The sequence below is a fragment of the Venturia canescens genome, chromosome 2 (genome assembly GCF_019457755.1).
Source record: "Venturia canescens isolate UGA chromosome 2, ASM1945775v1, whole genome shotgun sequence".
Taxonomy (NCBI): Eukaryota; Metazoa; Arthropoda; class Insecta; order Hymenoptera; family Ichneumonidae; genus Venturia; species Venturia canescens.
Window position 1 is genome coordinate 9,615,653 of NC_057422.1, and position 27,603 is coordinate 9,643,255.

General features: G+C 37.8%; 5 protein-coding genes and 1 long non-coding RNA gene across 14 annotated transcripts; 3 read left to right on the forward strand and 3 right to left on the reverse strand.

The window, feature by feature from the left end:
• Window positions 1-60: 60 nt before the first annotated feature.
• Window positions 61-4,160, reverse strand: LOC122406712 (uncharacterized). Of its 3 annotated transcripts, none has more exons than XM_043412359.1 (6): window positions 3,460-4,160; window positions 3,304-3,307; window positions 1,685-1,881; window positions 1,096-1,435; window positions 638-1,011; window positions 61-291 (listed from the first exon to the last, which is right to left on the reverse strand). In XM_043412359.1, the coding sequence occupies exons 1-6, from the start codon at window positions 3,503-3,505 to the stop codon at window positions 212-214; spliced, it is 1,041 nt and encodes a 346-aa protein (XP_043268294.1). In that variant the 5' UTR covers window positions 3,506-4,160; the 3' UTR covers window positions 61-211. The 3 variants fall into 3 exon arrangements, with proteins under 3 accessions (XP_043268294.1, XP_043268295.1, XP_043268293.1); XM_043412360.1 differs by having other exon boundaries at window positions 3,481-3,520; XM_043412358.1 differs by lacking the exons at window positions 3,304-3,307; window positions 3,460-4,160 and adding an exon at window positions 2,017-2,656.
• Window positions 2,735-15,705, forward strand: LOC122406720 (electron transfer flavoprotein regulatory factor 1). 4 transcript variants are annotated; one of them, XM_043412378.1, is made up of 4 exons: window positions 2,735-2,769; window positions 14,126-14,248; window positions 14,889-15,051; window positions 15,516-15,705. In XM_043412378.1, the coding sequence occupies exons 1-4, from the start codon at window positions 2,747-2,749 to the stop codon at window positions 15,552-15,554; spliced, it is 348 nt and encodes a 115-aa protein (XP_043268313.1). In that variant the 5' UTR covers window positions 2,735-2,746; the 3' UTR covers window positions 15,555-15,705. The 4 variants fall into 4 exon arrangements, with proteins under 4 accessions (XP_043268313.1, XP_043268312.1, XP_043268310.1 ...); XM_043412377.1 differs by lacking the exon at window positions 2,735-2,769 and adding an exon at window positions 13,506-13,549; XM_043412375.1 differs by lacking the exon at window positions 2,735-2,769 and having other exon boundaries at window positions 13,953-14,248; window positions 14,892-15,051.
• On the reverse strand, window positions 4,292-17,505 carry Pfrx (6-phosphofructo-2-kinase). Of its 4 annotated transcripts, none has more exons than XM_043412333.1 (7): window positions 12,538-13,339; window positions 9,909-9,964; window positions 8,332-8,759; window positions 7,211-7,684; window positions 6,818-7,052; window positions 6,471-6,598; window positions 4,292-5,526 (listed from the first exon to the last, which is right to left on the reverse strand). In XM_043412333.1, exons 2-7 carry the CDS (start codon window positions 9,937-9,939, stop codon window positions 5,470-5,472), a joined length of 1,353 nt encoding a protein of 450 aa, XP_043268268.1. In that variant the 5' UTR covers window positions 9,940-9,964; window positions 12,538-13,339; the 3' UTR covers window positions 4,292-5,469. The 4 variants fall into 4 exon arrangements, with proteins under 4 accessions (XP_043268268.1, XP_043268267.1, XP_043268269.1 ...); XM_043412332.1 differs by having other exon boundaries at window positions 9,909-10,042; XM_043412334.1 differs by lacking the exons at window positions 9,909-9,964; window positions 12,538-13,339 and adding an exon at window positions 17,393-17,505.
• On the forward strand, window positions 9,990-11,247 carry LOC122406723 (uncharacterized). The gene is made up of 2 exons (XR_006260054.1): window positions 9,990-10,086; window positions 10,221-11,247. It is a non-coding gene; the product is annotated as an uncharacterized lncRNA (long non-coding RNA).
• Window positions 15,768-16,130, forward strand: LOC122407287 (mitochondrial translation release factor in rescue). Its single transcript, XM_043413409.1, has one exon. It carries the CDS (start codon window positions 15,768-15,770, stop codon window positions 16,128-16,130), a length of 363 nt encoding a protein of 120 aa, XP_043269344.1.
• chif (chiffon) lies at window positions 16,301-27,048 on the reverse strand. Its single transcript, XM_043412321.1, has 7 exons — window positions 26,520-27,048; window positions 25,599-25,711; window positions 22,704-22,943; window positions 22,170-22,426; window positions 21,940-22,081; window positions 21,482-21,717; window positions 16,301-21,178 (listed from the first exon to the last, which is right to left on the reverse strand). The coding sequence occupies exons 1-7, from the start codon at window positions 26,590-26,592 to the stop codon at window positions 17,344-17,346; spliced, it is 4,896 nt and encodes a 1,631-aa protein (XP_043268256.1). The 5' UTR covers window positions 26,593-27,048; the 3' UTR covers window positions 16,301-17,343.
• Window positions 27,049-27,603: the final 555 nt, after the last annotated feature.

Consider the following 27,603-nt stretch of genomic DNA (forward strand, 5'->3'; position numbering starts at 1 on the left):
GACGAAAGTAAAGAAAATGAATTCTTCGTTTAGAAAAAAATGTAAAAATGGGAGCAAACGTAGGTTTATATACAATATTTTTATTAATTAAACAGATTTTTTTCCCGTTCTACGAACCACTCATGTTTTAAAATTATTTGCCCATGCAATTCCCCTCGAAGTGTTTTCCAGGTTTTGTATCGTTGTACTTTTATTTGATTCAACATCTTTATCAAGATTTCTTCGAAAGTCGTCCGTAAGTCACAATCATAAAGATCGTGGAATATTGATGATGGAATTCCGACGAGCGGTCTGCAAAGCGGTATATTCGAATGATATCTCTATTTGGGTGTATTAAATGATATTTCTGAATCAAGATCAAGTACTTCTTTACAGTCAATTTCAAGAAATTTGTTCCAAGTTCGAGTATATTAGGAAATTACATACGGACGATCTGTCGTGGCATTCAGAATGTACAGAAAAAATAACTTGAATTTGATTTTTGAATTATTTATGCACAAAAATTCGAATTAAATGGTCAACCATGTAAATTCACGAGCTTTGTAATTATCATTTGAGTATTTTTTGAATTTGAATTTGAATTTACATCACCGACAATTCAACCATAAACATTTCATCTTAAACGAGGCTTGCTTACCGATGGAACAGTTGCCATATTCGCCGACTCCGGAACAACCGACCAACGGGACATCCGGGAATAATTGCTTGAAGGCGCTTGCCTCTACGTTGGGTTCACGAAACATCCTTTCACCACGACCTTCGCACGCAAACATAAAGGCCATGCTGTGTTTTTGCAGTACTACTTTCTGTCGCAATTTTTCCAGTTTTTCCAAAACTTTTGCTTTCGTGCGTAAGGCGTAAGGTAAAATTGCGGTCCAACTTCGTACGCTCGGACCGGATATTAATATCGCGATCCATTTGAGAGATTTGTTGCAAAACTTTTCTTCCCCACTGTTTTTACAGAATTTCAAGTCGTGTACTATGCAGCCTGAAAACGTCTGTCGATTACCTCTGTAAAGATTAAATAAAATTGATCAGAAATACAACTACTCACATTAAAATCGAGCTAGCAGTTCTTCAACTTTTATACACTACAATTGAGTTGGTGAAGCGGCACCTATGACATCTTGATTTGACAAAAACACGAGGCATTTGACTTTGTTTTTTTTATAAGGATAATCTGCGAGTTTTTTCATACACTGTTTGGAACAGGTATAGTTATAATCCTCATAGTCATCCTGACTAGGAAAGTGAGCAATGTTCATTTCAGGTATCAGTGGTCCGCATACAGTGTCGATTAAAACTTCGTCATCATGCGGTAGAAGTAGAAACGCAGCGTTATTCAATGTTTTCGTTTCCAGATTATCTTTGACAACTCCGACACTTTCCACTTTCACTAGCGGACATTTTGATGGCAAAATTCTACAAGGACAATCTGCAGGACCAAAAAAATATAAGGAATGTCATCAAAGAAGTACCAAAAACATAAACAATAAGCAGCATTCCCTTTTGAGTTGAAAATTTCATTCAGTCGACATAAAAATCCAGCTATTGAATTCAGAGAAATTCTTAAACTCCATCACATTGATTTTCAATATCAAAAATTTTCAAACTTTATCGAAATATTTTTTCTCAAGAAATTTCAGGTTTTTATCAAAACTAAATACATTTTCAAAATAATTACCATCGTCTTTCACCACAGGATTTGCTGGATTAACAAATCGAGTAAATAAGAAACTGAACATAGGTTTAGTCATCACATTATCGATTAATGGTTTTTCTGGACTCAAGTCGTTCCATGAATTTGACAAGTAGCCAAACAATACGAGGGGACGAGCGATCCTTACTCTCTTTTCAATGCTGGCTGCCTCGCACCAACATCTAAAATTTTTCGTGCATTAAGCAATATTTATAGATTGAATAAATGTACCAAGTGTTCAAAGTTCATCAATGCAATGAAATATCACGTTGAAATAAGTAAAATAGAAAACAAAACAGCTCCAAAGTCGATCATACTTGCAGACTTGAGCTGCATTATGCAAATCTTTGGCATTTAGATTTTTGAAGATTATTGTCAAAATATCGTAGGGAATTTCAATCTGTGAGCTGTCACTTCCATCCCCGAGACTATCGTCATTTTCAGTACAGGCGGCCACCGGAGAATCGGAACCTTTCGAATGTCGTCGAATTTTTGTTTTCAGCGGTGTTGTCATTATGGCGTTGACAATTTTTCGAATAATTTTATCAAAATACAATGAAAAATATTGACCCACTTCAAAGGTTTACAAGATTTAAATAAAAATATTTAATGATTCTGAGTATTGTAAACACTTGTGCCACGATGGGCAACCGTGTTCATTCGCGGTCGTTGTATCTGAATCAGTTCGGTGGGTGAAACAGATGATTGTTTACATTCGTCCAAATGCCACAATCGCCACAATTCATAAGTGCATCTATATAGTTTATGTCTTGCTCAATATATTTGTAGTATAGTTGCGATATTGTGTTTCTACAACGCGAATATTATACTCGTATTTAGGACAAGCTTTACGTTTTCAATTATTCATTGCAGTTACGTTCATTTGTTGCCAGTTATTCTAAAAAATAACACGGTAACACCAATAACAGAATCATCAACAACGCTTCTTCATGCACACGGTTTCTTACACAAAAGCAAGTTTAGAACGCTAGAAGGAAAACACGGGTAGTGGGGGAAGTCTTGCGGAAGGCATCTTTGTAAACGCATATGATGCGCATCGGAAAGGACATGTAATGCGTGAAATAATAACAAGTATTTATCGTGCATGCGCTTTCGATTGTAGTTTTTCGGAAACTATGTTTTCCTTATTTTCTATAATAAAAGTTTAGTTTTCGAAAATTCAAATAAGTAAGGAGAAGTTTGCATGCATAATAATCATCATAATGAATTTGAGCATATATAATCGAACATTGAACTGATTCCATCTGCTGGTTAAATACGATATACGAAAAAAAATAATTTGATTGAATGATTTGAGTGAATATGCAAAACAAGGAAGTTAATGATAAAAAGTTAATCTCTATCTTAGATTTCCAATTTGTTCGAAACGTTCCCTTGAGTCTCATCCGCACGCAGCTGACGCAGCAGTAGTCAGACCACATAGAACGCCTGAAATTTTTTCTTTGGCGATTCTCCGCTCCATCCTATTTTTCATGATACAATTGATAATTTGCCTTCATTTGAAACTAATTATTAATATATTACGTTCTTAATAATTACTTAATATTGCCCCGATTGTTAAGAGTATGGATTAGTCGACTAACCTCACTTGGAATTTTCGAAATCAAAATTCTTTTACACAGTTTAATCGATTAAAAAAAGGCTCTGTCAGCCTACGCAGAACGATGGCAAAAATCGACTGACAGAGCCTTTTTTTAATCGGTCAAACTGTGTCAAAGAATTTCGATTTCGAAATTTACAGCTATCTCTCTCGCACCCACAGTTGCGATATACCGACTGATCCATCCTCTAAGAAGTACACTTCCAACTTCTAAGAGGATCCATCTGTTGGCTTGATAGATAAAAATCGACTGTACTATGTAATGACATTTGAAACCAAAAAGTGTTAATTATTCTGTCAAAGAATTACGAAGAGGAAGACTATTTGATCTTTCCAAAAATCTTAAAAATTTGAAGTCTGTTTCGAAAATGTATAAGGTTAGTTCACACTTTTCCATTCGCACACACACTTGAGGGAAATATCGACCGAGTCAACATGCAGCTGTGTTCGCATGACCAAATTTTTTTTACGATATGACGACATGTAAATTTAGTAGAAAATTTTTCCGTTTCATTGAAAAACAAATAAAAACTCCATGGAATATCAAAGATATAGCAGCATTGTAATAACGATCACTGAATAACTCTGTCGATCAAGTCGATTTCAGAACAATATATAAAAAAATGATGACAAAACAACTTCGAAGTCCACACGGCTAAAGAACTTTGAACTTTTTAATTGAAATCAACAAAAACATGAAGGTTGTCCAAATCCCAATATTCGAGGTATATGGCCAAAATATCCTGAAAAATAAAAAAAAAAACATTTTTTCTGATGACAGGGAATTTTCTCATCATCTAAGCACTTTTGCTGAGAATTTCCACTGTTAATCCTACGTACTAGAGCTCGTTGACATATATTATCCAGATACATCTATACACAAATTTAAACATGCAATTATATGTGAAATGAAAAAGTCTACAATCAAAATAAGGTGGTAATAAAAAAAAATAAAGTTATAATGCCAAATATATCATGTACTGAGTTTTTATTCTGAAAAGATTGGTCGATTGGGTTCGATAAGCCAGGTAGAGACATAAGCGATTTGAAAAAAAATTCAGAATTCTCATTGAAGCGACTACATTCAGATACGAATGAATATGTTAAATAGGAATTTGTGCCTCATCGGCAGCATAGTGGTAACAATAGTAGTAGTTTTGTGTGACTTTCTTAAGTATAATCTCATAAATTACATGAAGATCGGTATGTTAAACGCCTTGGAAATATAATAACATTCTCTGTTCCGTACATACAAAAACCACGACAATTTATCTACATCGTTATACATAACGTGCGTATAAAATCCTATCAACGGATTTAAAGTACTTTCTTTCTCCTCAATCAACATTCATACTTGAGACGATCGATTAATTCCAATTATCAAAGTCTATAAAAATTGAAAAGCCTCCATTAGCAACAATTAAAAAATTCAATGATAATTTCTTTTTGTCTCAATTCTTTAGCATCTTTCCTGGATCGTTCTGTCTTTTTCCCTCACGATATTTTCATATTTTTGTCAAATTTATCTATTAAATTCGTAAATATCGTCATTATACCATTCTTTGAACACGGCTATCACATAGTTCTAGTGACTCATGAAATCACAGTTTACCAAATGAAATACCAAATTGTTTATAACTTGGTATTTCTTGCACACGTATACAAACACGTTACAATAATTTTGCTATATTTTTCATAAATCATTGCCGTCTTTGAATCGATACGAAATTTGGAACCGTATCATCTTCAATATCAAATTCATTAGATTTGACTAAATATGGAGCTTGTGTGTCATTCGCAGGTAGTAATTATCCAACTAGATTTTATCATCTAAATTTTATTTACTTACTGTAATTACGACGAAAACGTATAGAAAAGACTTATTGTTTTTGGCACTATTGTAGTTGTTTTTTTTTTCTTCATTTTTAAGCTCCTGCAGAGAGCAGCCTGCTGCTCGAAATGCTCCTTTCTCGCTCTTTTTCCTTCTTTCTCTCTCTCTCTCCCTCTCTCTCTCTCTCTCTCTCTCTCTCTCTCTCTCTCACTCTCTCTCTGTACACACGCGGTACGGAAAAAACATTTGTTTCTCGCGTTACGCGACGATTCGAGGGTAATATGGTCCTACGCACGGAATAAAAGATTTCCAACGTTATCAGGTGTGCTGTTCGTGACATTTCCTTCTGAAGCGTTCTTCCAACATTCCTGGCACCTGTAAAAAATCATTGAGAAACGTTTGGTTTTACCACAGCTCGCGAGAACTTCGTGATTGCTTCTTCTTCTATCTTTTTATGTTTTTCTTCGTAGTTTCGTTATTTGCCCCTGAGTCTACGTTTCTAGTTTCCTATAGGATTATTCTAAAAATATATAAAAAAAAAAAAAAAAACAAAAAAAAAAACAGAAAAATAAATAGTGCTGTGGGTGTAATCAGATAAAATAAAACGTCAACAACTCGACACTGCATAAATCAACATAAATTGATAATTATGAAGGAAAAGTATAAAAAAAGAACTTACCAATTGAAATAACAGGGTCTTTAAAAGGCATTCGCGCTTCGATTCGAAAAGCATGCAGAATGGAATAATGAATCGCACAAAGCAACTGATGATGATGATGATGATGACTTCGACAATGGTAACAGTATTTCAACAGTGCACGTTAACATGACGCTGAAGTTTCCAACGTTGAAGTCCAACGAAATGATCGAAAAAAACTCTCCAATAATTCCAGTAATTCTCCTATTTTGTTCCCTGCCAAATTTGCGATTCGTAGTTTTTCAAGCTGCACCAACGATTCGTGAAATAAAAAATTGGTAAATTACAAACGTTTTTTTCGTTCATTTCGTTGGACTCCAACGTTGGAAACTTCAGCGTCGTACGTTAACACAGGGAGGTTCAAACAAAGGTGGTAAAACAGAGGTGTGAAGAAAGGTTCAGTCTTTTTCTTTTTTATCCATTTTTCAACATTCAACTACGATACGATTCAATTCATTCTTTGGGAACCATTAATAAACATGACAACATGTACGGGGAAATGTCATGTATTCGTTTTTTATTGGCATAGCAGTAAAAATGTCAGGCATCGCAATCTCTTGAATTTCATTCGTTTTGTTGCTTCTCTTTTTGTTTGTTTTTTTTACAACTTGGTTGTTTCTACCTTTGGTTTCGGTCGATGGGTGTCCACCGCGTCGATCGGCAAACGAATTCGTTCTACTTTGCATCCATATGCAACAGGTGTGAGCTTCATCACCACGTGTAAAGGTACTTGCAAATACGGTAGCTCGTCTGCAACATCAAATTATTGTTTTTCGTCACTAAATTATCAGGATTTTTGGTACCTGTACTCAGGCGTCGCGCTAAGGAATGCAAGCGATTGCGAAAAAAATCGTTATGACTAGAAAGTTGACAAAAAGCATATTCAAAAGCCAATGCCTCCCACAATTATTATTATTTTTTTAATTAAATAAGAAACTGCAAAACAAACATCTGTTGTATGTATCTCACCTGCATTCTTATCCAGGAAATAAGCAAGGAGACATCTCAAGACTGCCTGATGCGTGACGACGAGGACGTTGCCCTGTCTCTCAAGCTCCATGATAACGGGCTCGAGGCGGGCAACAAGATCTTCGTAACTTTCTCCTCGTGGATAACGATATGAGAATTTGTTCTGGTCCCTAGCGGCGAAATCGGTCGGATATTTATCCGAAATTTGTTCATACGTCATCTCTTCGCAGATACCCTATAAAAACGTTGAACAAACGATGAATTCTAGGAACCCAATTTTAACGCAACTTCTCGTTCCTTCCGAGAAAAAAAAAGTTGATCGAAAATGGAATGTGAGACGACAAAAACGAACGAAAATAGGATGAATAGAAAAATTCCTGAGATCGCACTCACAGCGTCTATTTCGTTGAGAGCTTTCCACCTTTCCTGTGGTGCACTGACGTCAGCCGCGGTTTGTATGGTCCTTTTCAACCAGCTCGTCCATACCCTGAGTCCCTGTATATCCTGTTCCGTAATGTAATCGGCTAATGCCTTGGCGTACGATCGCCCTCTTTCGCTTAGATCCGAATCGCCGCCTATTCTACCCTCGAGATTCATCATACTCTCGCCGTGCCTCGTGAGGTAAATTGTTCTCGGTACGATGTGAATATTCATAAGATAATAAACAATGCGACTTTGAATATGTCCCTCGTGCTTGTGTACTAAAACTTTTTCCCCGGTGTTGTAAATCTTCATGAACGACAACTCGTTTTCTTTGCTCTCGTCGAGGGGCTGATACTTCTCTTGATAATGCTCGATTCGCAGCATGAAGTCGGCCAGCACCTCCTCCTTGTTCATATTCTCATAATCCGGACTGCTCACCTTGACCTGTTGAGTTGTTGAGAAGAGAAAAAATAATATCATCCTCGTCTGCGCTCATTCAAACGAGCCAAAGTGCCCCTGCATCGTCACGTGCACACACGAACGTGTCCACATCGCCACGTCGCGAGGGTACGACTTATTATTGATTTTCCACCTGTGTCCCTCGTTAGATTTCACGGGAAAGAGCATTTTTTTACGAGCTACTTTCTACCCGATGGCACAAACCACTTTTTCTCCCCCTGAGCTTTTTTCCACTTCGTTTTCTAGCTCAGGATTGTGAAAAGCAATCTTTTCAAACTTAAGCGAAATTCAAATTTCATTTTAAAAAACTCGAAATAAGAAAGTTTGTATCTTCGGAATGCAATAACAGTAATTTTTCTTCACAATTTTTCAAAATATTTGTGCCGAAGCCAAATTCCCCAATTTTGAGTATTTATAATACCACAATCTAAATGCTTCTTTAATTTTATTTTTTTGATCCTATCCGTGGCTTCAATATTACAATTTTCAAGCTCAAATTATGCACCCCGCTGAAAGTTTGGACTCCGTTACAAAAATATGAGGAAAAATATCTTTCGCTTCTTATTTTGAAATGGGCTTTGAACCATTCAACGGAGTTGATGAGATCGACACTGAATACAGAATGTATTTACCTCCATAATATTCTGTTCGACAATTTCGGGATCGTTGCAAACAGACTCGACGAAGAACAATTTGAAGCCCATTTTTTTGACGACTATTTCGTGGATCATCTGTCTTCGTTCGAAGGTCGAATTGGTTGCGTCGAAAACGGCGACTTCACCATCGCCGCTCTCGAGCCACTGACAAACATCGTGCAACGCGTCCATGGCGCACTGCGTCCTTATAGCCATTGCTTTTATGTTGTCGGGACGAAAAAAATCGTGACATTTGTACGCGGTCGTTGCGTGTCTTCTGTATTCACCGAGATTGAATACTTTCGTGTTGATACCGATCCAATTGAGATAACGACACAATTTTTTCGATATGTAGGTCTTGCCCCGGGCGGGAAGACCAACCATTGCGATCACATGGGGCTTGTTCACGAAGTTTGCTCGTTCCCCTGAAAAACATATGAGAACGAACATTAATTTTAATTGAGTTTCAAAATTCATGATGAAAGTACCCAACTGGTATTTCAAGTCATCTTGAAACTTTTTTTTTTATTCAGTTCCTTACAAAAAAAATGCATCCAATTAATTTTTTAAGGTATCTGAGGGCTCTGAACGGAGCGAACGGGCTTTGTGTGCTCGACAAAAATTGGAAGCAAGAGAAATGACAAAACGATGGAGAATCGATGGCAGAAATTCTGGTGTTTTTCAACCAGTTACCCGGATTCAAAGCCCTCGAAGCGATTCCTGACTGCACAAATACCGAAATACGAGGTACATTGGTGAATTTTTATTTTAGCATGCACCGTGTCACGTTCTAGTGACACTGTCGATGAAAGACAGAAAGTTCGTTACGAATATTGTGTTAATAAATGAAAGTTCATTTTCGAAGTCCAAATTCAAAGCCCTTCACATCCACGTAAGTTTTTGTTTTCACTTTTTTTTTGGGAAAATTGAGATTCGAATGATTCGATCAAAGTCCGATTGCTGAACGAACGAATATCGATTGTGAGCAGCGAGAGGTTGAAGAGTTGGAAAAAAATCAGATTTGAAAGCGCGAAGGAACGAGCGTCGGGTGACAAATTTGAGGAGAAAGAAACAAACTTAGTGTGCTAAAAAAATCATCTTTTTTTGACAGCTGTAACTTAATAAAATTGACGCATTGCTGAATTCTGGTAAATTAACATGTTCGATCGTAGCAACACAGTGTTAGAGCGATTAGTCGAACTGTGAGCGACCAGCCTCACGTGACTCATACGCGTCATAAATTCATTAATAAAGTTGCAAACTCGTTACTTCACAACGGTGATAAAAAATGAGTGACGCAGAAAAAAATCTGATGGAATTTTTCTGCCTGAGAGTTCGTCCGAAGATACATTATGAAAAATTAGTTCGTGGATTGATGCCGGATAACGACAGATTCAATACAACTTTTATTACTCGCACACGGGGATTAAATAAACGAAAGAGAATGAGTGGTGAGAAGAACAACGACCGGGTTAGACGTATGGGTTTCGAATCTACAACTAAAAATCTCTCTTTCCTTGTTCGATAAAAATAAATTGTTGTGTTATTTGTGTGTATGTTGATTGTAAACTCACGCAAAAACTGTAAGACGCTAATGCCATCCATAAGAGCAGCTTATACCAAGAGTGTTCTGAAGGGGCGAGAAGTCGGAAGAATTTTGTTTGACTTTTATTATTTTTTAATCAACACGAAGAAGAGCGCTGAATTACTGAAATATGTAAATGGATTGGAGGCTGTCGTAGCCTCTTCAAGGTAGATAAGGAAAGCGATAATTATGTTGGCCGCTTATCCCTGCGATGTGGATATAACGACGGAGAAAATCGAGCTGCGAAACGTCACTCGCGAGGTAATGCAAAAATAATGTTTTTCGTTTTTAATTGTACCAGGAAGGTGAACAACAGATCGCAGAACCGCTTATTCAAAAGCTGCACCCAAAGCTTTGTCGCTTTGTTCAACTGTGTAAACAAAAAACGTCCGTTTAGCGAACGTAACCTTGTTTTCTTTGTTGAAAACACACGCAGCCCCGTTGCTGCTCGAACAACGATTTTATTCTATCTCCATTAGGGATAAAGATCAAATCTTTGACAGGACCTTTTATCATCGATATTATTGTGATAAATTTATATCTATTTATGGATCTCTCAATAAGAACTAAGCCGGATAAGTACCGATGTGGACTTGAAACCGTGTAAAAACGATCAATTTTTCAATCTCTTTCTTCTCCCTCTTCCCATTCAATTAGACCAGCTAACAAAACGTCCTATTCATTGACCGATGAACGACGTAAAACATTCATTCGAGCTAAATAAGTCAAAACTCTCGGAAACAACTGCTGCGTGCTTTGAAAAAATTTTGAATTCAAAATTAGTCATTAATTTCAATCGGAGGGATCGTACACACGAATCGAGCAATTAAGCGTTATAAATCAATCAATTTTCGTCTCGTTCTTTGACTGTGAGAAATAATTAGGAACATTTATTACGTTTTTAGAGGCAATTAGTGTCGAATATCTGCCAAGAATAATATTAACGTGAGTGTGATTTTCCATCAAATTGGAAGAGGAACAAGTAAACATTTATGTACGAAGTTCACGTTTCTTCATAATTCGGAAAGTCATTTATTTTCAGCGTTCCAACGTTCAACCGGTTGATAAGATATTACAAGTTGGCAAATGTTTGCTCCCCCTCAGAATTTTATCTTCGATTCAAGTCAATGAAGAAGTTATCGTAATGCAACAAATGAGAAATGCAATCCCGGCTAACACTGTCAATATATTATTCCTTAGTTTTAATGCTTTCACAATAATAGATTACTCAAACATCTGACGATGACACAACATATTGAGCCGTCCATGGAACTTCACAATTTAATGATCCGCCTTGATTAATGAGTAATAAAACAATTGTCCATTTATGATTCTCTCGATTAATCCCAGACTGCTTAATGCCAGAAAAAAATAGAAACTGTAAATTTTATTGCACTTGCGGATCAACCATAGAATATCAGAAAGTGCAAATAATGTCAATAGAGCAATTTTTATCCGAATTAAAGAAAAAAATTCTCAACTTCTTTTCTCACTGTAATCCGTTAAAATAACAATGCAATATATTAGAGGAAAATGGTAAGAATCATAGTAATTCATGAATCATTGTCTTTGATCCAAGAATGGATACAAAATCACAAAAATGTTACAATATGTTTGCCGAATGTAATTATGAGATTATTCCAAAAAGATGTTGACTCTGAATAGATTCATTTGCAGAAAAATTTATTTCCATATTATCAGTTATATTTGGACATGATAATTAGGAACGATGAACTACACTTTTTAACATCAGTATTGAATAATACAAAAATCAGAAAATAAAAGTTATGAATGTGTTTAAAATTTGAGCCTTTGATTTTTCTTAAAATAGTCTACTTTCTCGTCATGGTTTTACCAAGTGAAAAGCTTTAGAAGCTAGATATTTTCCCTACTCTTTCTTCAAGTTCATTTGATTCGCAAACTACTACAATTTTCAAACAATGTAATTGCTAAATTGTGGAATACATGCTCGCGATACCAGTTTTATCTCGACTTACAAGATTGTCAATTTTGTGACTGAGACTTTCTTGGTATTGGCCTGATTTAAACTGGCTTGTTCTGGATATGATCCAAATATGAAACTTTTCAAGCTAACTTTCGAATGAGGGAAAAAATTGACGTATTGTTTTACTATTTGTGATATTGTCAACTCTAGAACTATAAGTCACTCAAATTATTGAAATAGAATTTATTATGCCAACGAACATTATAATATTTTCACCAAATCAAATTGAATATGAATTTTGAACACAGATTTGATTGAAATATTGGGCTGCGATTCATGAAACTGTGATAAGATTAATCGACCAAAATACTTCTGTGGACCAGGGATCACTCATGAATTTGAATCGTTATGTACGCGTAACGCGTATAAAATCAACAATAGTACGCGAAGAGGTTAGAAAAACAAGTTTTCTTACGCAGATCGGTCGTCGTGTAAAGAAGAAAAGCAATAAAAAACGATATGTTCATGAACATCTGGCAGTTCTGGCACGTGTTCGAATTCGTGAAAAATGAAAATAATTTCTATTCAATAATCGTGGAATTCTGACGTGTCACGTCCGCTTTTTAGAGTACATAAACCGAATTTTTTCTATCATACGAGAAAAAAAAATTACCTCTGATCGGAAATGGTTTCGTCTGAATGGTGTCCGAGGTAGGCGGTGTGTAATGCATGTTTTCATTATTCGGCTCGGTCATTTCGCGTTAGATCGAATTTTCGACGATATATGTATTTCATGTAGATGAGCTACATATATATGTAAATATACAAACTGTATGTTTATATACGTGTGAAACACCTATTTTCTTGCGACGTTTTACTTGTCGTCGTCGGTCGACGTCGTCGTTGGCGAGCGTCGAGGGAAGACTAAAGATACGATAGTTATGTTGCCACTCGTGTTTGGACGTTACCCACACTTCGTGGGATATGATAGAAGGAATTTTACGGAAACGTGTGGATAAGAAAATTATGTATATATGATATAGTGTCGCGTGTGCGCGCGCCCGCGCGCCTGCTTCGACAGAAAAACACGCAATTCTTTTTCACTATATCTATCTCCCTTCCGCTTTCTTAAGCTGCTTCGCGCGAACTACTTGACGTTATTTTTTCGCACTCTTTCAACACACACGAGCACGATAATAACATAAAAATACACGTATCCAAATTGATTGGATATATAGGAACCATGCAAATTTTTTTTGGCTATTTTTAATCTTTTTTAAATGTATATTGTGTCATTCAGTACTGTGACTAGGAAAACATATGATGTTTATGTATTAATACGAGTTTTTTTTTCTTCTCTTTTACTGTAACATCTATATATTGATGTTTAGTTATTTCTAATCGAGAAAATGCGGAAAGAACAATTCACACACAGTCCAAAGTTTGGTGCGCGCCTTCCTGCGCTCGACTAAAAATCGTCCGAATCCGTATCTGCTACGAACCTTGAAAGCAAGTTTAATAGCGAAATAAATAGGCAGGAAGAAGTGGAGGGAACGAAGAAAAAGAGACAAAAAACTTTGTAGAGGAAGACAGAAGGAAGGAGAGGGAGATCGGTTTGTCAAGGTTTTCCACCAGTCCAAAGCTTCGTATATTCTGATGATCACGCGACCATCGCTTACGTCATTGTATTATTCTCTCTCATTCCAAACACAACCACGCGACATCGAACACTTTTTGACGTTTACGAGTTCAGAATTTGCACCGTCCAATCGCAAAATTTTGTTACCAAAAGCAGCCAATCAATACTTTTTACCTTTTTTTTCATGAAAATAAATTTTTCATTCGAGGGTTCGATTGATCATATTTTCAAATCATAATCACGATTCGAGACTATTTTTCCCTTCGTCTGCATAAAGATTAATTTTTATCAATGAAAAGCGAAGGGACGCACGAAATTTAAACCGGCAATATAATCGTGCGGTGTCAAATTCTCATGTCCGTACAATACAAAGAGCACATCCATGTAATTATTAGAATAGTTGATTTCGAGATTTTATTTTAATCATGAATATTGTTTGAATTTTCAAATCAAATGACAAAAATGTGTGAATAGATCTCTACGGATTGAATATTATCATTTATTTGAACTTTCTGATCGATACTTCGCAAGAAACAAAAATTAAAGGGAATAACGCTGACCAATCACACATTTTTCTCGTTAGTATGAACCAATCAAGTTGTATTCATGATTCACTCAACAGCCCATGTAACAGCCACTCTGCAGCCACTACTTTGGTCCATTTCAATGGGCTTCTGAGTAGGTCTCCGTGGATCGTGGAGGTGATGGTAGTAGTTTTTTCTTCTTCGCCGGCTCGTAAGTACAGGTTAGTATATGCAAAACTCGCTGCTTTTGTTTTTTGGTTAAACCTTGACCCAACAATTTTTATTTTTACTACTTTCTGATTATTCAAATATAGGAAAAATACACATGGTGAAAATACGTTACCTCATGCTCAAATGACCATGCCACTAAAATATGTAAGCATAGAGAAAGAACTAAAATAGACGTGCATTACAATTTCATATTCTAACCTCAAAATTTGAAAAATCCATTGTTGATTGATTACAATGAGTACATAACTTTCCAACAAAATTCCGCTACAAAAAAGCTGGCTATTCGATAATATGTTCAGAATATTTATCAAGTTAACTACTGCTATTAAAAGTGCTTGATTTTTAATAAAAATACCCGTAGTTGTTTATCTCCAATGAAATTATTATCTCTATAATATTGAATTCTCATTCAAGAAATGTAAACAATTAAGATAACCTAAACAGTTTGATAAAGTTCTATGAAACTATTACATAATTTCTTTTGATTTTCTCCACCTGAAAAATGTTCATGACAAATCAAATGTATTATTTATATTGAGTTTCTTTGATACAAACCTAAACATTTTTTACATTTGCATGATCATGAAGATGATGATTATAAATATATTGAATCAATTAATTTCTTCAAAGCAGTAAGATGAGAACAAAAGTATTGAGATTGTACAAGGATCTGCTGCGATTCGGAGAGAAACTTCAATTCACGGACAAAAAATATTTCAAATATAGGATTAAAAAGAGCTTTGCTGAGAACAAGGACTTGGACGACCCCAAAACAATAAAATTTCATATTGAGGTAAAAAAACTGACCCTCTCTTAGTTATATACAAAAAATTTGATCAACCTCTGTTCTTATGGATTTGACATGTGGATTTTAGTTACCGAGTTTTGGAGAAAGACCATTTGTATTTGTCATCCAATAATTAATTACAGTTAGAGGACATGTCTCAGATAACAATGGTTTCTCGATTGGAAATAGAATTAGTTTTCTCAAGTAATGAGAAATTAGATTTTCAAATACCATTTTATTTTGATTTTTACTATACTTTTTAAATAATGCTGTAAAAATTTTTCATTCGCAATGTCTCTATCACCAGAAAATTGTTGCGTTGCGATACAAATGAGTAGAAAACTATGGAAATGATACAATCAAATGGCTTTGACCAACATTCGGAAATTTACTTGCAAAAGATTTATGATTACGCTAATATAAGATGTGTTTGCTTATTGAAATTGAGGTAACTTTATTATGAATTTCAGAAAGGTCGAGAGGCATTGGCGAGAGGTAGAGTAGTTTGAAAATAAAATCCTGACTCTCCGAAGGCAAAAAATGAAATGTACTACTGCACTACTCGATTAGAATAATTACCTAAAATTATGTTATCAAACTGTAAATTTTTCCAAACTATATGGCCGTGCGTATCGAAAGATAAAATTTCATCGTGCAAACAATTATGGAGCAATTATGAGCTTTTATACAAGAGCATTGTCGTTCAATCGCGCTTCAAAAGCATGAACTCTAAATTAGATTACTCAAAAGTGCCGAAGCTGGATGAAAAAGATTTGGTGGAGCAATTTGTCAGAGGAGATGGACCAGGCGGGCAAGCAACCGCAAAAACAAATAACGCTGTAGTATTGAAACATGTGCCAACGGGCATTGTTGTCAAATGTCACGAGACTCGGAGTTTGTGGGACAACAAACAGAAAGCAAGAGAAATATTGATAACAAAGCTGGATAACATGATGAATGGCAAAGATTCTGTGGAAAATCAAAAACGTCGATTACTCGCCAAAAAGTCTGCTTCAATGTTAAGGAAAAAAGAAAAAATGGCAGCACTTAAAGCAGCATTCAAGGAACGCGAGGGTATCGATTGAATGTCAAAGTGTACTTTGAAATTTGAATAATAATAAAGGCGATGAAAAATGCTCGGTTTGGTAAAACAAAAAATAGATTGAGTTTTCTCACTTCTTAGACAAAAATGTTACCAGCAGGATTACGCAACGGGATGTGTAATAAACGAGAGTGAAAGAGATAAGTTCCCATGTATTTATGGAAAATTTGTATTTTTAATAATTCATCTTTTTGTTTTGTTTCCTCCCCTTTCCACAACGTCGATTTCGAATCACCGAAAATGAGATAGAGACAGAAACGAGAGGGAGACTGAGGTCTGTGTATCGTTTTTGTTTCCAAAGTCGGATCAGAGTGTATTTTTGAGGTAATTGATTCCTCGTAGGATTCCTTTCGTCTTTCGCCATTTTCTTCGAATACAATCATCACATATACAATTAAACAGCTTACGCTGTATAAAGAACGAAAGTATCAATAATCTATCGTAAAGCTGTATGCAGTCTTGCGTACTCTAAGAAATGTATAATAAATGTAAGGAATATTTGTCGCGTCGACTTTCGTGTCTCATGATCAAGTATCGTTTTAGCAATTTATACTCATATATACAGATCGATATATAAATATAAAGAGAATATGATCGAAAATCGATACTCGGTGGCACCGAAGAGCAAGAAAAATGGTTTTACACATTTTCGTTGGATGAGGATGAATGAAATAGAAAAAAAAGAACGAACATATATCTGTATATATATAGATATAGATATTACAAAAAAAAAACACATTTTGCATAATTGATATTCGTTCTACGCGGGAACACAAATACAATGACCGCATCGCAAATAAATGTACAAACAACGACGTTTATCGGTAATTTCGTTCACCAACCGTCTCCGGAACAATCGACGAACGGTCATAAACGTTATTTTCTCTTAGTACAATAATAATAATTATTATAATATTCATACTAAAATCTACGTGTCAATGGTGTTAAATACTAAGCAGCTACGTTACACGAATACCATTTTTGTTCGTTTTGTACAAGAATGGAGAAAAACGATTCGTGCGAAACGAATCGAATCGATTTACAACAATTTCTTATCGTCACTTTGACCAAAAAAAAAAAAAAGAAAAAGAGAGAATGAGATTGCTCGTTGGAACAATGGAAATCGGTGCTATCGCAGCAACGTAAAAAACACATGGCAGGGAGAAAAACGAAACGAGAGGTAACTATCGGCGATTTCAACTGTTTTTAATCCATCGACCGAAAGGACCTTTCGATTTTTTGTACCGTTTAGCGGCAGGTTGAACGTTGGATCTCGGTGAGCTGGAGCTTCTCAAGCGTCGATTACTCGCTACCGTAACCGACAAAATACTGTGATCCATTTCGACTTGATCCTCGATTTTCATCATCCTAACGACCGGTTGAAATTCTATGCTCGAACGCCGGCTTTGCAATTCAGTGGTTGGTAACAACGATGGACTCACGCGTTCACCAAGCGGGCACTCGATGTCGGAATCCAACGTTTCCGAGGTGACAGCCTCGTTGTTGCGTCCTTTAACACTCCGCACATTGTCCGTTTTACTCGTCGGTTTAATGCTACTCGTATAAGTATCGTTCTTACAATTTTCATCCTCGTAATCAAGCTCGTTTCTGAGGCTACCACCGCGACGCTGACGTTTTCTCGTTCGTATGACTTTTCTTGGGAGCAGCGAATCCTTTTGGCACGTTGTTACATCGTGATGGTCTATAATGTGCTCGGCATCATGAGCTTCCGTCGTCACGGCAGTTGTACTATCTTTCGGTGGACGTCTCTTTGATATACCGTTCGTCGTATTATAATTTTTTCGCGATATTATCGTCGAATTAACGTTATTAATATACAAGTTATCATTGTTTTCGATTTCAAGCCGAGAATCAATCATTTCGGACGACGTATCGTGTACACGTTGACGTTTACGCGTGGCAATTTTCGTCCCGAGTTGCCTCGTTGTAACAGAATTATTTACATCCGAGCGACAATGATTCTCGTCGTTTGCTAGTGAAATTGTTTCGTTCATCTTCAACGATGCACTTTTACGTCCTAAACTTTCCTCGTTGTGCAACAACGAACTCTCCTCACTACCGCTCACAGTTTCGCACTGAAGAGGAGGCAAAGCGACGCCGCTATTTTCCTTGCTTTTTCTTCGGGTTCCTTGCTCCACTCCCTCGACGACCGTAATCTCACTGGCGAATGATTTTTCAGTGTTTCTCGTTGTGTTTTCACGTTTGCTTGAAGTTTCACTGTTGTTTTCCACCTTCTCCGTTTCCGTGTCTTCGTTATTCTTAGCCTTTTCGTCACACTTTTCCGTGGTCGTTCCTGTCGTCGAATCACCCGTTGCTTTCAACCTCTGCAGAACGTCGTTCGTATCTTCACTCGCTGCCGATAATATTGTCCTCTTACCTTCGTTCATTTTCTTTGCCAACAACCTTTCTCTTGCGACGTAAGCGTCGATGAGCTGTTTGGCTTGCATCTTTTTACGCATTTTAATACCCGGCCAGCCAGTGCGGTTTTTTCGTTTTTTCCTTCTCTTCAACGGTGACTCGGTGTTATTGCCCATTTCTCCGCACTCGGAACTCGCGCACGAGGAGTTCTCCAGGCAGTTAAAATATTCGTGACAGTTGTCGAGCAAGTCAAGAAGGTCGGCCGGCGGCCCAGGTTGCAACGTTGGACCCTCGAGGCTTTTTTCGTGCGCTTGTTGTTGGAGCAGTACCGCTTCGAATGAATCCTCAGGGTCGGGGATAGTTTCGGCACTGAGCATCGCATCGATGCTCTTCGCGATCTCCCTTAATTCGAGGTCAGTATCCGATTTTTCTTGATCTCGGGCCTGTTGTTCTTGTGACTGCTGTTGCTGTTTGTTTTGTTCAGGTTTCGGCGTGTCGTTTCGATTCGTACTACTGCAACGCGGTGAACTTTCCTCCTCGACAACGCTCAAATTCGTAACTGGTTGTTGTTGCTGCTCTCGTTTACGAATTATCGTCGACATTATCGCAAGCGTCGAGGCGTGACAGCGCGGACTTTTCCGCGGCGATCTGCCCATGCCGTTGCGTCCCCTTCCACGATTTTTTCTTCGAGTGTCGCTCTTTTGACACAGCTTGGCTAGTCTCTCGTGAAAGTTTTCAATCTCGTAGGGCAAAAGAAACGGTTTACGTTCATCAGCTTCACTGAAGTAATGCCAAAATTCGGCACCCTCGTCTTGCCTCTGATAAGTCTGATACCATGGCTCCGAGCGCGGTACAGCTTCGAAAGAAAATTGCATTTTCTCGATCTCGGGCGATGGCTTGGACGGATAAAGCTTTTCCACCGGTACCGAGTCTTCATTCGCATTTTCTCCTTTTATCTCTTGAGGTTCTTTCAATTGACACGAATTCTCGAGGTTTTCGGTATGTTCCTTTAGACCCATTAGCGGAGTCTGAAACCTTAACCTACTCCCTGGTGTTTCGAATTTGTAATAATCCTCGTTGTCCTTTATCAACGCTTCGGCCTGGGTTCTTCTTCTTTTTCTGGCTCTTCCGGCATACATGCTATCCTGCGAATCATCCTCGATGATTTCCTGCTTCACCGACGAACTGGAATTCACCGGTGAACTAGGTAACGTACTATTTCTCGTGGCGTTAACATTACTCGAGTCCCAATCGCTGCTCTCCGTATCCCTCGGCATAACACTGCTCTGATCAGCGTCACTTACCTCGCTCGATTCATCGTCTCTTTTTGGCTCTCCGAACATAAACGACTCAGCTTCGTCGCTCAACAGTGACAATTCCGATCTTCGCACCCGCTTGAAACGAACGACAACGGGCTTTTCGCTCGAGGGTTCGTCGTTCGGCCTCGCTACTTCCGGATTTTCGTTAGTGACCATTTTTCCCGTCCCCGTTGTCGCGTTCAGAGCCGTCTCGTCCTCGTTTACCGTTGCATTCTTCAACGCACCGTTGTTCGTCGTTGTACTCGCGCTCCAAGGACCCGTGCTCGAGCGCAGTTTATTGCCCAAAACCTCAACCTTGTAATAAGCTCGATTATCCTCTATGAGACGTTCCTCAACCGATAATCTCGGTCTACCGCGAAAGCCTCTACCACTCCTCTTACCGATTCTACTACCTTTCGGTTTCTCTTCTTTTGACTCTTTAGAAATTTTTTGTCCCATTTTATCACTTTTATCGACTACGCCGTTGCAAACGATCTCAAGTTCTCTGCTTCCCCCCTCGACTTTTGTATTTTCGCGCAAAGGTGATTTGTGGTTTAACGTTGTCGTCGCTGCAATGTCGTTGGTGGTTGAATTGCCAGGCAATTGTGAAGCCGGAAAACTTTCCGGCGCTTTGGCAGGCTCGAAACCGTTGAAACCGTTTTTACACTCATCAGCAATTCTCTCGTTCACTCTCCGTACATCCTCAGCTTTTGGAATACCGTTCCGTCCGCCGATCTCCTCGTTGCTCCTCGTTTCCTTCTCCAATCGTGGAATATTCACTATTCTGCTGCTATCGTTCTCAACGTCGCTGCCTATCGCTAAATCATTTCTCTCGAGTTTCGGCAAAACGCGCTCTTCAAATGATTCACACTTTTTATTCGTACTGTGATCCCGGAATTCTTTACTCTGGCACGAGAAATTGTTGTCTCCGGTAATCGAAGCTTTATTCAATTTCTCATTGACGCCATCGATCTCTTTTATTTCCTCGATCCTCGAACATTTTTTCACCGGATTCTCATCCTCCTCGATCCATATTGTACCCTTGGCTCGTTTCTTAATCGTAAAACCTTCCAATTTATCGTAAAACTTGTCATTCTTGTCCGAAACTTCGTGCCACGGACTTCCCTTGGAACGTAACAAATGTCCACTCTCTTTCTTTGATCGCGTACGTAAATTGTGAGGCGAGCTCAATTTTAAATTGATATTTCGTCGAGCACCGTTACATTGAACCATCTTAATATCTTCGACAGAAAAATTTGACAAATCCGTCTTCGCGTTGCTTTTCACCTTCTCGTCGTCAATGTCGACGCTGTGAAGGGTTTTATCTCCATCAGGAAATATGTTGCAGTCCTGCCTGTCGTGAAATAACCGTTTCATTACTTTTTAGCCTTTTTTTTATCCCCTCATCCAGCGGTCGAGGTTATTTTTTTCAACGTTATTCGATTTTAGACATCTATAATCCATTTCTACGAAAAGAAATCCGGAAACGGGATCGTAGTGATCTTGAAATGATCACAGTAAGTATTGAACGAGTGGACAAAATAAGCTTTCCACTGATCAATGATTAAGGAAATTTTTGACCGCAATTAAACACCGACCGCTGGAGAACAGCTGATTTTATCATAAACGGTATTTGCTCGGTACTTTGTCTACATACCCAACTTCATTTGCTCTGAGGAAGGCCTCAACGCTGGCTCCTGAATTAATGAGATTGTCAAGTGACAAAAAGTTGTCGTCATTACGGACGAAGGCGAGATGCTTGTCGCTCTGCAAATGTTTGGACAAATCGCGATAATCGATTCGACAAATTTCACAATAACCAGCGACCAGCTGTTCTGTCCTGCGACCACGTGTTGCTGTGGCTGCGCGTGGCCTACGAGTCATTTCTTTGCCCTGTGCAATGAACAGAAGAAGACGTTCACACTGTATTCAAGCTCCTCCGTATTTCGCAACAGATATTCGTGTCGACGTTTTTGTTATTGCGAAAACCAGCAAAACATTCAGCACATTTTTCAATAAGTATTTATCGTAAAGAATTTCAACAAAAAAAGTTGTCGAACGGAAAGCGGAAATATAATATGACGTAATTGAAAAGCCAAATCCTTTTCAATGTACCTTTTGTTTGTTCAATGTTCCAGTCTCTTCCTTGCACACTTTCTGCTCCCGTAATCGAGTATCGAAAGGACAAGTACCCGAATCACCGTCAAAATTCAACTTTGGCCAAACTGGCAACTCCAAAAACACTGGTCGAGTATCCCTGAACAGAAAAATATATAAATGGCCATTGTTCTTCTCAGCAAGCAGGAGCAGTCACTAATTTTGCTAGTATCTGTTTTGAATCTTACCGTTTAAAGGATTCAAACTTTATGTAAGAATTCTTAAGATGCTTCACTTTAAGACTCTTTTCAGTATTCGATTGATCCACGTCGCGCTTCAAGTTGCTAGAGTCCTTGAGCGATTCGTAAATCTTTTCAAGCCAGCCTTGCAGTCTTTTTGGAGCCCAAATCGGTATACCCCAGTTTTGGGCGTTGTTGAGCGGATCTACGGAACACTGTTGCGGCTGTGTCAGAGCACGTTCCAACATTGCATCCGCTCGCGATTTCTGTCACATGTAATTTCCAAAATTATCATACGAGAATATATGTATACAGGAATAATTATGCAAAAACAGGGCATAACAATTGAGGAAAAAACAAGAATATACGATCACAAAATACTTAAGGTGGAAGGGTACATGAGGAAATATTTGATGTTTCGAAAAACTTTTTATTGAGTTCATTTTTTAGTTATGTTTTCAAAGACTTTTGGTATATTTTGAGTGGGTTGGTTTCTTATCGAGTTTGGAAAACTCAATTTAGTTAAGAAATTATAATCCTTACCGATCTGTGGGCAGTTTGACTCCTGATGTTTGTTGAATTTGATAGCGGGTATTCACCACCATAAGGTGTTGGAGGTGTTGATATCGGTGTTCGGACCTCTATACTCCTCAGCGAGGGGGGTCCCCCGCTCTCTCCACTGCCGTAACCCCATTTTTTTTTATCACAGCTGTTTTGACCAAACTTGTCCGCTCTATCGCTCACCACCAGTGTCACACTTTTCACTAAAAATAATTCTATCACCTAAAAAAGCAAATAAAATACAGAACTCAGTCCATTACTTATATATTACAGAAAATTTTCACATAATATATATATTTTAAATAAAATATTTGTGGTTTCTGTATTTCAATAATCACAATTATTGCATCAAACTTTTTTATGTTACTAGCAACTTTTTATCAACCCGATTAGTTAGCTGAAATTTATGAGGTTGCCTCTCCCATGAAATTGATACAATATCAGTTGGGGACTGTTTTGCTCGATTATTCAACCATTGCGAGGCTTCTAAACCAAGAGTCGTTGAGTTAAATTTATTGTTAAATTATGTGTGTGACATGAAATTATAAACTTTCAGAAATTCATGAATGACTTGTCAAAAAATCACATTATTAAAACAGTAATTCTTTATGGGTTTTAATTTTATTGTTTTATGACAGTTATCAAGTTGCGGCAAAGCGATAATCATGAGTATAATTTTTTATGGAAATTGTAATACTAACAGCATAGCATGATCAATTCACATACAACAAAATCGTTTTTTTTTTTTCCAAGTAAATGTACAATTAATATAGATAATACAGGTGCCAGCTTTATGAAATTTAGAAAAGTTGTTGAGTACGTAAGAAAAAAATTTCTTTTCAAGGAATTGATATCTTCACGTTGCCTGTCAGTATACTCCAATTTTTATTTAAATTTTACATGCAACAACCAGATGGTCATGGAAACCATCTGTGTTGGAACGTTTGTTTAGGGTCGAATTTCACCTTTCAAAGACGTGAGCACGTTGGCTAAAGGAAACATCGCGTTATCGATTTTATTTAGATTTTTCGTCGAAAATGTAAACAATACATATTTCAACAATATGTGAATAAAAACGTTGAACGCATATAAAAATGTATGCGTGTCATTTAACGTTGCATAGGCTGCAACAGTGTGTGCATTCTAAATATACACGCCTACACGAAGGATTCGTGGAACTGCAAACGCGAGAGTATCGGGAGAGGGAGAGAGAAAGAGGAAAGGGGGAAGCGAGAGAGAGAAAGACTTCGCGGGGCCGTCGAGCCTCAAATAATAACAATGAACCAAAGATTACCAAGCCACGAAACACTCCGGCAAAGTGGATAGAATCATCGGAAAGTAAAAAATAAAAAGAAAAGAAAACTGTATACGAAACACACTGGTGTAGGTTGTGGAAAAGGATATCCGTGAAATAAGTCAGAATTCTCACCGAAGTTCTGAAGTCGCAATGTGCAATAATATTTCAAAAACAACACTTCTTATGGTTTTCCACGAAGTACTTGATCCGCACAAAATGTTCACATCAAACGTCCGGCAATTTCACGTACACTCTTATCCCGTAGGAAATCAACATTTTTGTTTAACGTTTACGTAACCCCATCGAAGTGAAAATCACCATAATGATCATTCGCAAAAACACTATATAGTCACAACTTTAATGAAGATTGTTAAAGTTTAAAATCGAAGTAAAAAGAGATTAATAGAGGATCGCGCGAAAGAGGAGGACGCAAGAAAACTCTCGCTCGTCGCGAACTGTCACGCACAAAATGGCCATTCGCCGTTAACAGCTTGGGACTCGAGCCTGGTGGCGGCGCTTTACGTCCTATATACAATAATTTTTCACCGACATACACCGTTTACAACTGAACTCTTGTCATACATTTTATTTCGCACGATATTCAATTTAACAATAATTCTCCCCACCCCACTTGATCTCGTGGATGTTTTCAAAAGCCATGGTGACGGCAGAGATAATGAATTTCACGATAGTAGCGTACTACTTTGATGGATAGTCTCAAGATGGCGTCCCTTCGTTTCCCCACCTTTTCACCCCACTCCACGCTTTGCACTTCCCCTCTTTCTCTCTCACTCTCTCGCCCGTTTCTCTCTTTCTCTGTCCCTCTCTCTCACACCAATCCTAACGTAGTTTCTTCGATTGTTTGTAAACCGAAAATATGGTCTTATTCGCTTGATTCAAGCAACTCTTTCAAGAGCCTAAATTTGACGTCATTTTTTACACTCGATCGAAAGCGGTTGAACGAGCCACGACTGGAAACGAGGGCGGAGCCCCCCCGAGCGTAGCAACGAGGAAGAGAGAGAGAGAGAATAAGAGAACTGTGTGGGGAGAGCCCAGCGGCTAGTCTCACCGCGCTTACCGCTTCATCTCCCCTCGAATTTGAAGGTTTTTTATCTACGTTGCTACATAACATTCTCATAACTTTGTATCAGTTTTGAACGATTTTCGAAACTATTCCTCGAAACAACTAGTCGCGTGTACGATATTCGGATTTTATAGATTCTACAACACCGTAGCAATACCGTATTTCGAACGTGAATTTGAAAATAAATCGATGCGCTGGTGCGGTGGGGTACGGCTTATAACATACATGTTGTTATGTATATATGTGTATAGAAGCCGAAGCTCGAATTGGCGGGAAAAGGGAGAAGAGATACGGTAGCTGCCGAAATATGTACGGTCGTACAGCACCTCGTTAACCAATCGATAAGTTTACATTCGGTCCAGCGAGGGGTACGAGGCAATCCGGGGATATTTGGGTGATACGAGAATTGGTATCTTGTATCGTTTCAATCGTCAAAAACATTTGATGAATAAAGCGTACTCGAAATATTTGTTTTTATTTCCGTTACAAAACTTACCCCACCCAAGACTTTGATTTTTTCTTCCAAGCTCGCTAAAAGTCTGTGGTTTTTTATATCCAGATAGAAAGATTTTTTTTCCAGCGGTTTGCGTCCTCTTTGCAAACGGACATCTACAAAAAAAAATACAAATTTTCAAGTGTCTTCCCTTTTTTTCAACAATAATCAAACGCCACGTAAACGGAAAAATAGGGAGATAAGAGTCGCTTTACATTGCGCTAGGAAACACGACTTAAAACTCTTGTCCACGATTCACGGCTCGGAATTACTTCGTAATCTAGAGGAGAGAATGAATTGAGTATAACCAAGAAATAGGTTTCCTTACTTTTTTTTCGTTCTGAATCGTACGATAAATATTTGACATCAATTAGATTTTTTCAAGTCAATATCATCGGCGGAGAAAAAATTGCAAAAATACCTCGAGCTTACAGAATTTGTGACTGTAAACAAAATAGTGAAGCACCTAGTCGACACTCCGTAGGAATCGAAAGTGAAAACTAAGCACGCCGAACGCACTCAAATTTCTAGCAACTTCTCAGTAATATAAGAAGAGAAAAACAATTATGATAGCGTTGAAAAAAAATTGAAATCCGATTGCAGCTCAGAGAAAAAATCGTCCAAAGCGCAAAAGCTTTTTGTCGTAGGCCGCGTTTTTATGCGCGGCGTGACTAGTTTATTTTTTCAACTTTTTTGTGCATTGAGGATTCGCGATGTATCGAGAGTTTAAAAAAGTGTTTTTATTTCACGCACACGCGTGCGTAATAAACACGTTTGCGATTGAACGAGAGTTAGAGAATGTGCAAGACCATTGAATGTTTTTTTTTTATATTGTAATGGAAGTTTCTCAAGAACACAAGACAATTCCGTAACGTGCTATGCTTATTTCGAAAATATATATATATGTAGAAAAAGAAGACCTACGAGAGTGGATGTCCGAGATGTCCCGTGACGGTTGCTTGTGCTGCTGATGCTTGACCTTAGACGGAGATATCATTCCTATGCTATACAACACCGAGTACAACTCAACAACGTTATTTCTAATAATGATCGTAATAATGATGTATTGTAGTAAAAGTAATCGTCCGCAGAGTGGAAGCTTCCCATTCTCATTAGCGTATCACATTGCAAGCTCATTTGTCAATTATTTTTGTTGTGCTCACTGTCTCGCGCGTTTTTTTGTCCACTACTACATCATGCGTGAATTCCCGTTAGTAAATTCACAAATACACGCGCGCGCACACACAACAATGATCATTTCTCGAGATCAGAGAGGCAAATATAATGAAAAAATAAAATAAAATAAATATATAAACACTGGATTTAGACTCATCCGTAGATGAGATCGGGTCACCTATAAACGGATAAACCGATGATAAAAGCTCTTTTTCGACCTGGAGCTCGTTTCTCGTTTCTCTCGCGTAACAAAACTTCATTCAACCATGAACACCATCGCAGGACAGAACAGAGATAAAAAATGAAATGTCGACAGAGTGGAAAACGTAGTAACGGCAAAAGTTCCTAGGATGTCTAGAGAGAGAAAATAACGATGACGTCATCACAATACACCAAACAAATAGACCCACAGCAGCTTCTTGATTTTGCCGTAGCGTTGGTCGAATATGTTTCGAAAAAGTCGACGAACGTATAACATTTTTGCGATAAGCAAGCGAGAGATCTTCTGTACCGACAGCTAATTGGTTTTGATATAATATATAGCAAAATAAGCGTCCTCGTGGACTCGTGGAGCTCTCTCACTGTTCTCGGTATAGTCGATATGATTACGCCATTGCATGTTTACCGGTACTACGAAACTGGTGATTTATATAATGTATTATTGATTAGAGAAGAAAATCTTTTTTTATTCGGATGGCGTAAAAAAAGTTTTGCGGATTAAACCGATTGGACTCATATACGATAAACGATGTATTTTCCAAATGGTAAACAATGCAGTTGAGAAAATGGTCACTTAACCAGTCACAACATTCAGGGCAAATAACCAAAAAAG

What these genes read in the sequence shown, in the direction of transcription:
- LOC122406712 (XM_043412358.1), bottom strand. Translation starts at nt 2,213, where the DNA reads ATGACAACACCGCTGAAAACAAAAATTCGACGACATTCGAAAGGTTCC. An exon ending in AATGCAGCTCAAGTCTGCAA is followed by an intron (nt 1,882 to 2,016) that starts GTATGATCGACT and finishes GAAAAATTTTAG; the next exon opens with ATGTTGGTGCGAGGCAGCCA. An exon ending in ATATGGCAACTGTTCCATCG is followed by an intron (nt 292 to 637) that starts GTAAGCAAGCCT and finishes ACCGCTTTGCAG; the next exon opens with ACCGCTCGTCGGAATTCCAT.
- Pfrx (XM_043412331.1), bottom strand. Translation starts at nt 12,619, where the DNA reads ATGACCGAGCCGAATAATGAAAACATGCATTACACACCGCCTACCTCG. An exon ending in TTTCCTGGATAAGAATGCAG is followed by an intron (nt 6,599 to 6,817) that starts GTGAGATACATA and finishes TTGATGTTGCAG; the next exon opens with ACGAGCTACCGTATTTGCAA. An exon ending in CCCATCGACCGAAACCAAAG is followed by an intron (nt 5,527 to 6,470) that starts GTAGAAACAACC and finishes GATTTTTTACAG; the next exon opens with GTGCCAGGAATGTTGGAAGA.
- LOC122406720 (XM_043412374.1), top strand. Translation starts at nt 14,088, where the DNA reads ATGAACCAATCAAGTTGTATTCATGATTCACTCAACAGCCCATGTAAC. An exon ending in TCGCCGGCTCGTAAGTACAG is followed by an intron (nt 14,249 to 14,888) that starts GTTAGTATATGC and finishes ATTTCTTCAAAG; the next exon opens with CAGTAAGATGAGAACAAAAG. An exon ending in CAATAAAATTTCATATTGAG is followed by an intron (nt 15,052 to 15,515) that starts GTAAAAAAACTG and finishes TATGAATTTCAG; the next exon opens with AAAGGTCGAGAGGCATTGGC.
- LOC122407287 (XM_043413409.1), top strand. Translation starts at nt 15,768, where the DNA reads ATGAACTCTAAATTAGATTACTCAAAAGTGCCGAAGCTGGATGAAAAA.
- chif (XM_043412321.1), bottom strand. Translation starts at nt 26,592, where the DNA reads ATGATATCTCCGTCTAAGGTCAAGCATCAGCAGCACAAGCAACCGTCA. An exon ending in AAATCAAAGTCTTGGGTGGG is followed by an intron (nt 22,944 to 25,598) that starts GTAAGTTTTGTA and finishes TTGCTTTTTTAG; the next exon opens with GTGATAGAATTATTTTTAGT. An exon ending in CTCAGAGCAAATGAAGTTGG is followed by an intron (nt 21,179 to 21,481) that starts GTATGTAGACAA and finishes ATTTCACGACAG; the next exon opens with GCAGGACTGCAACATATTTC.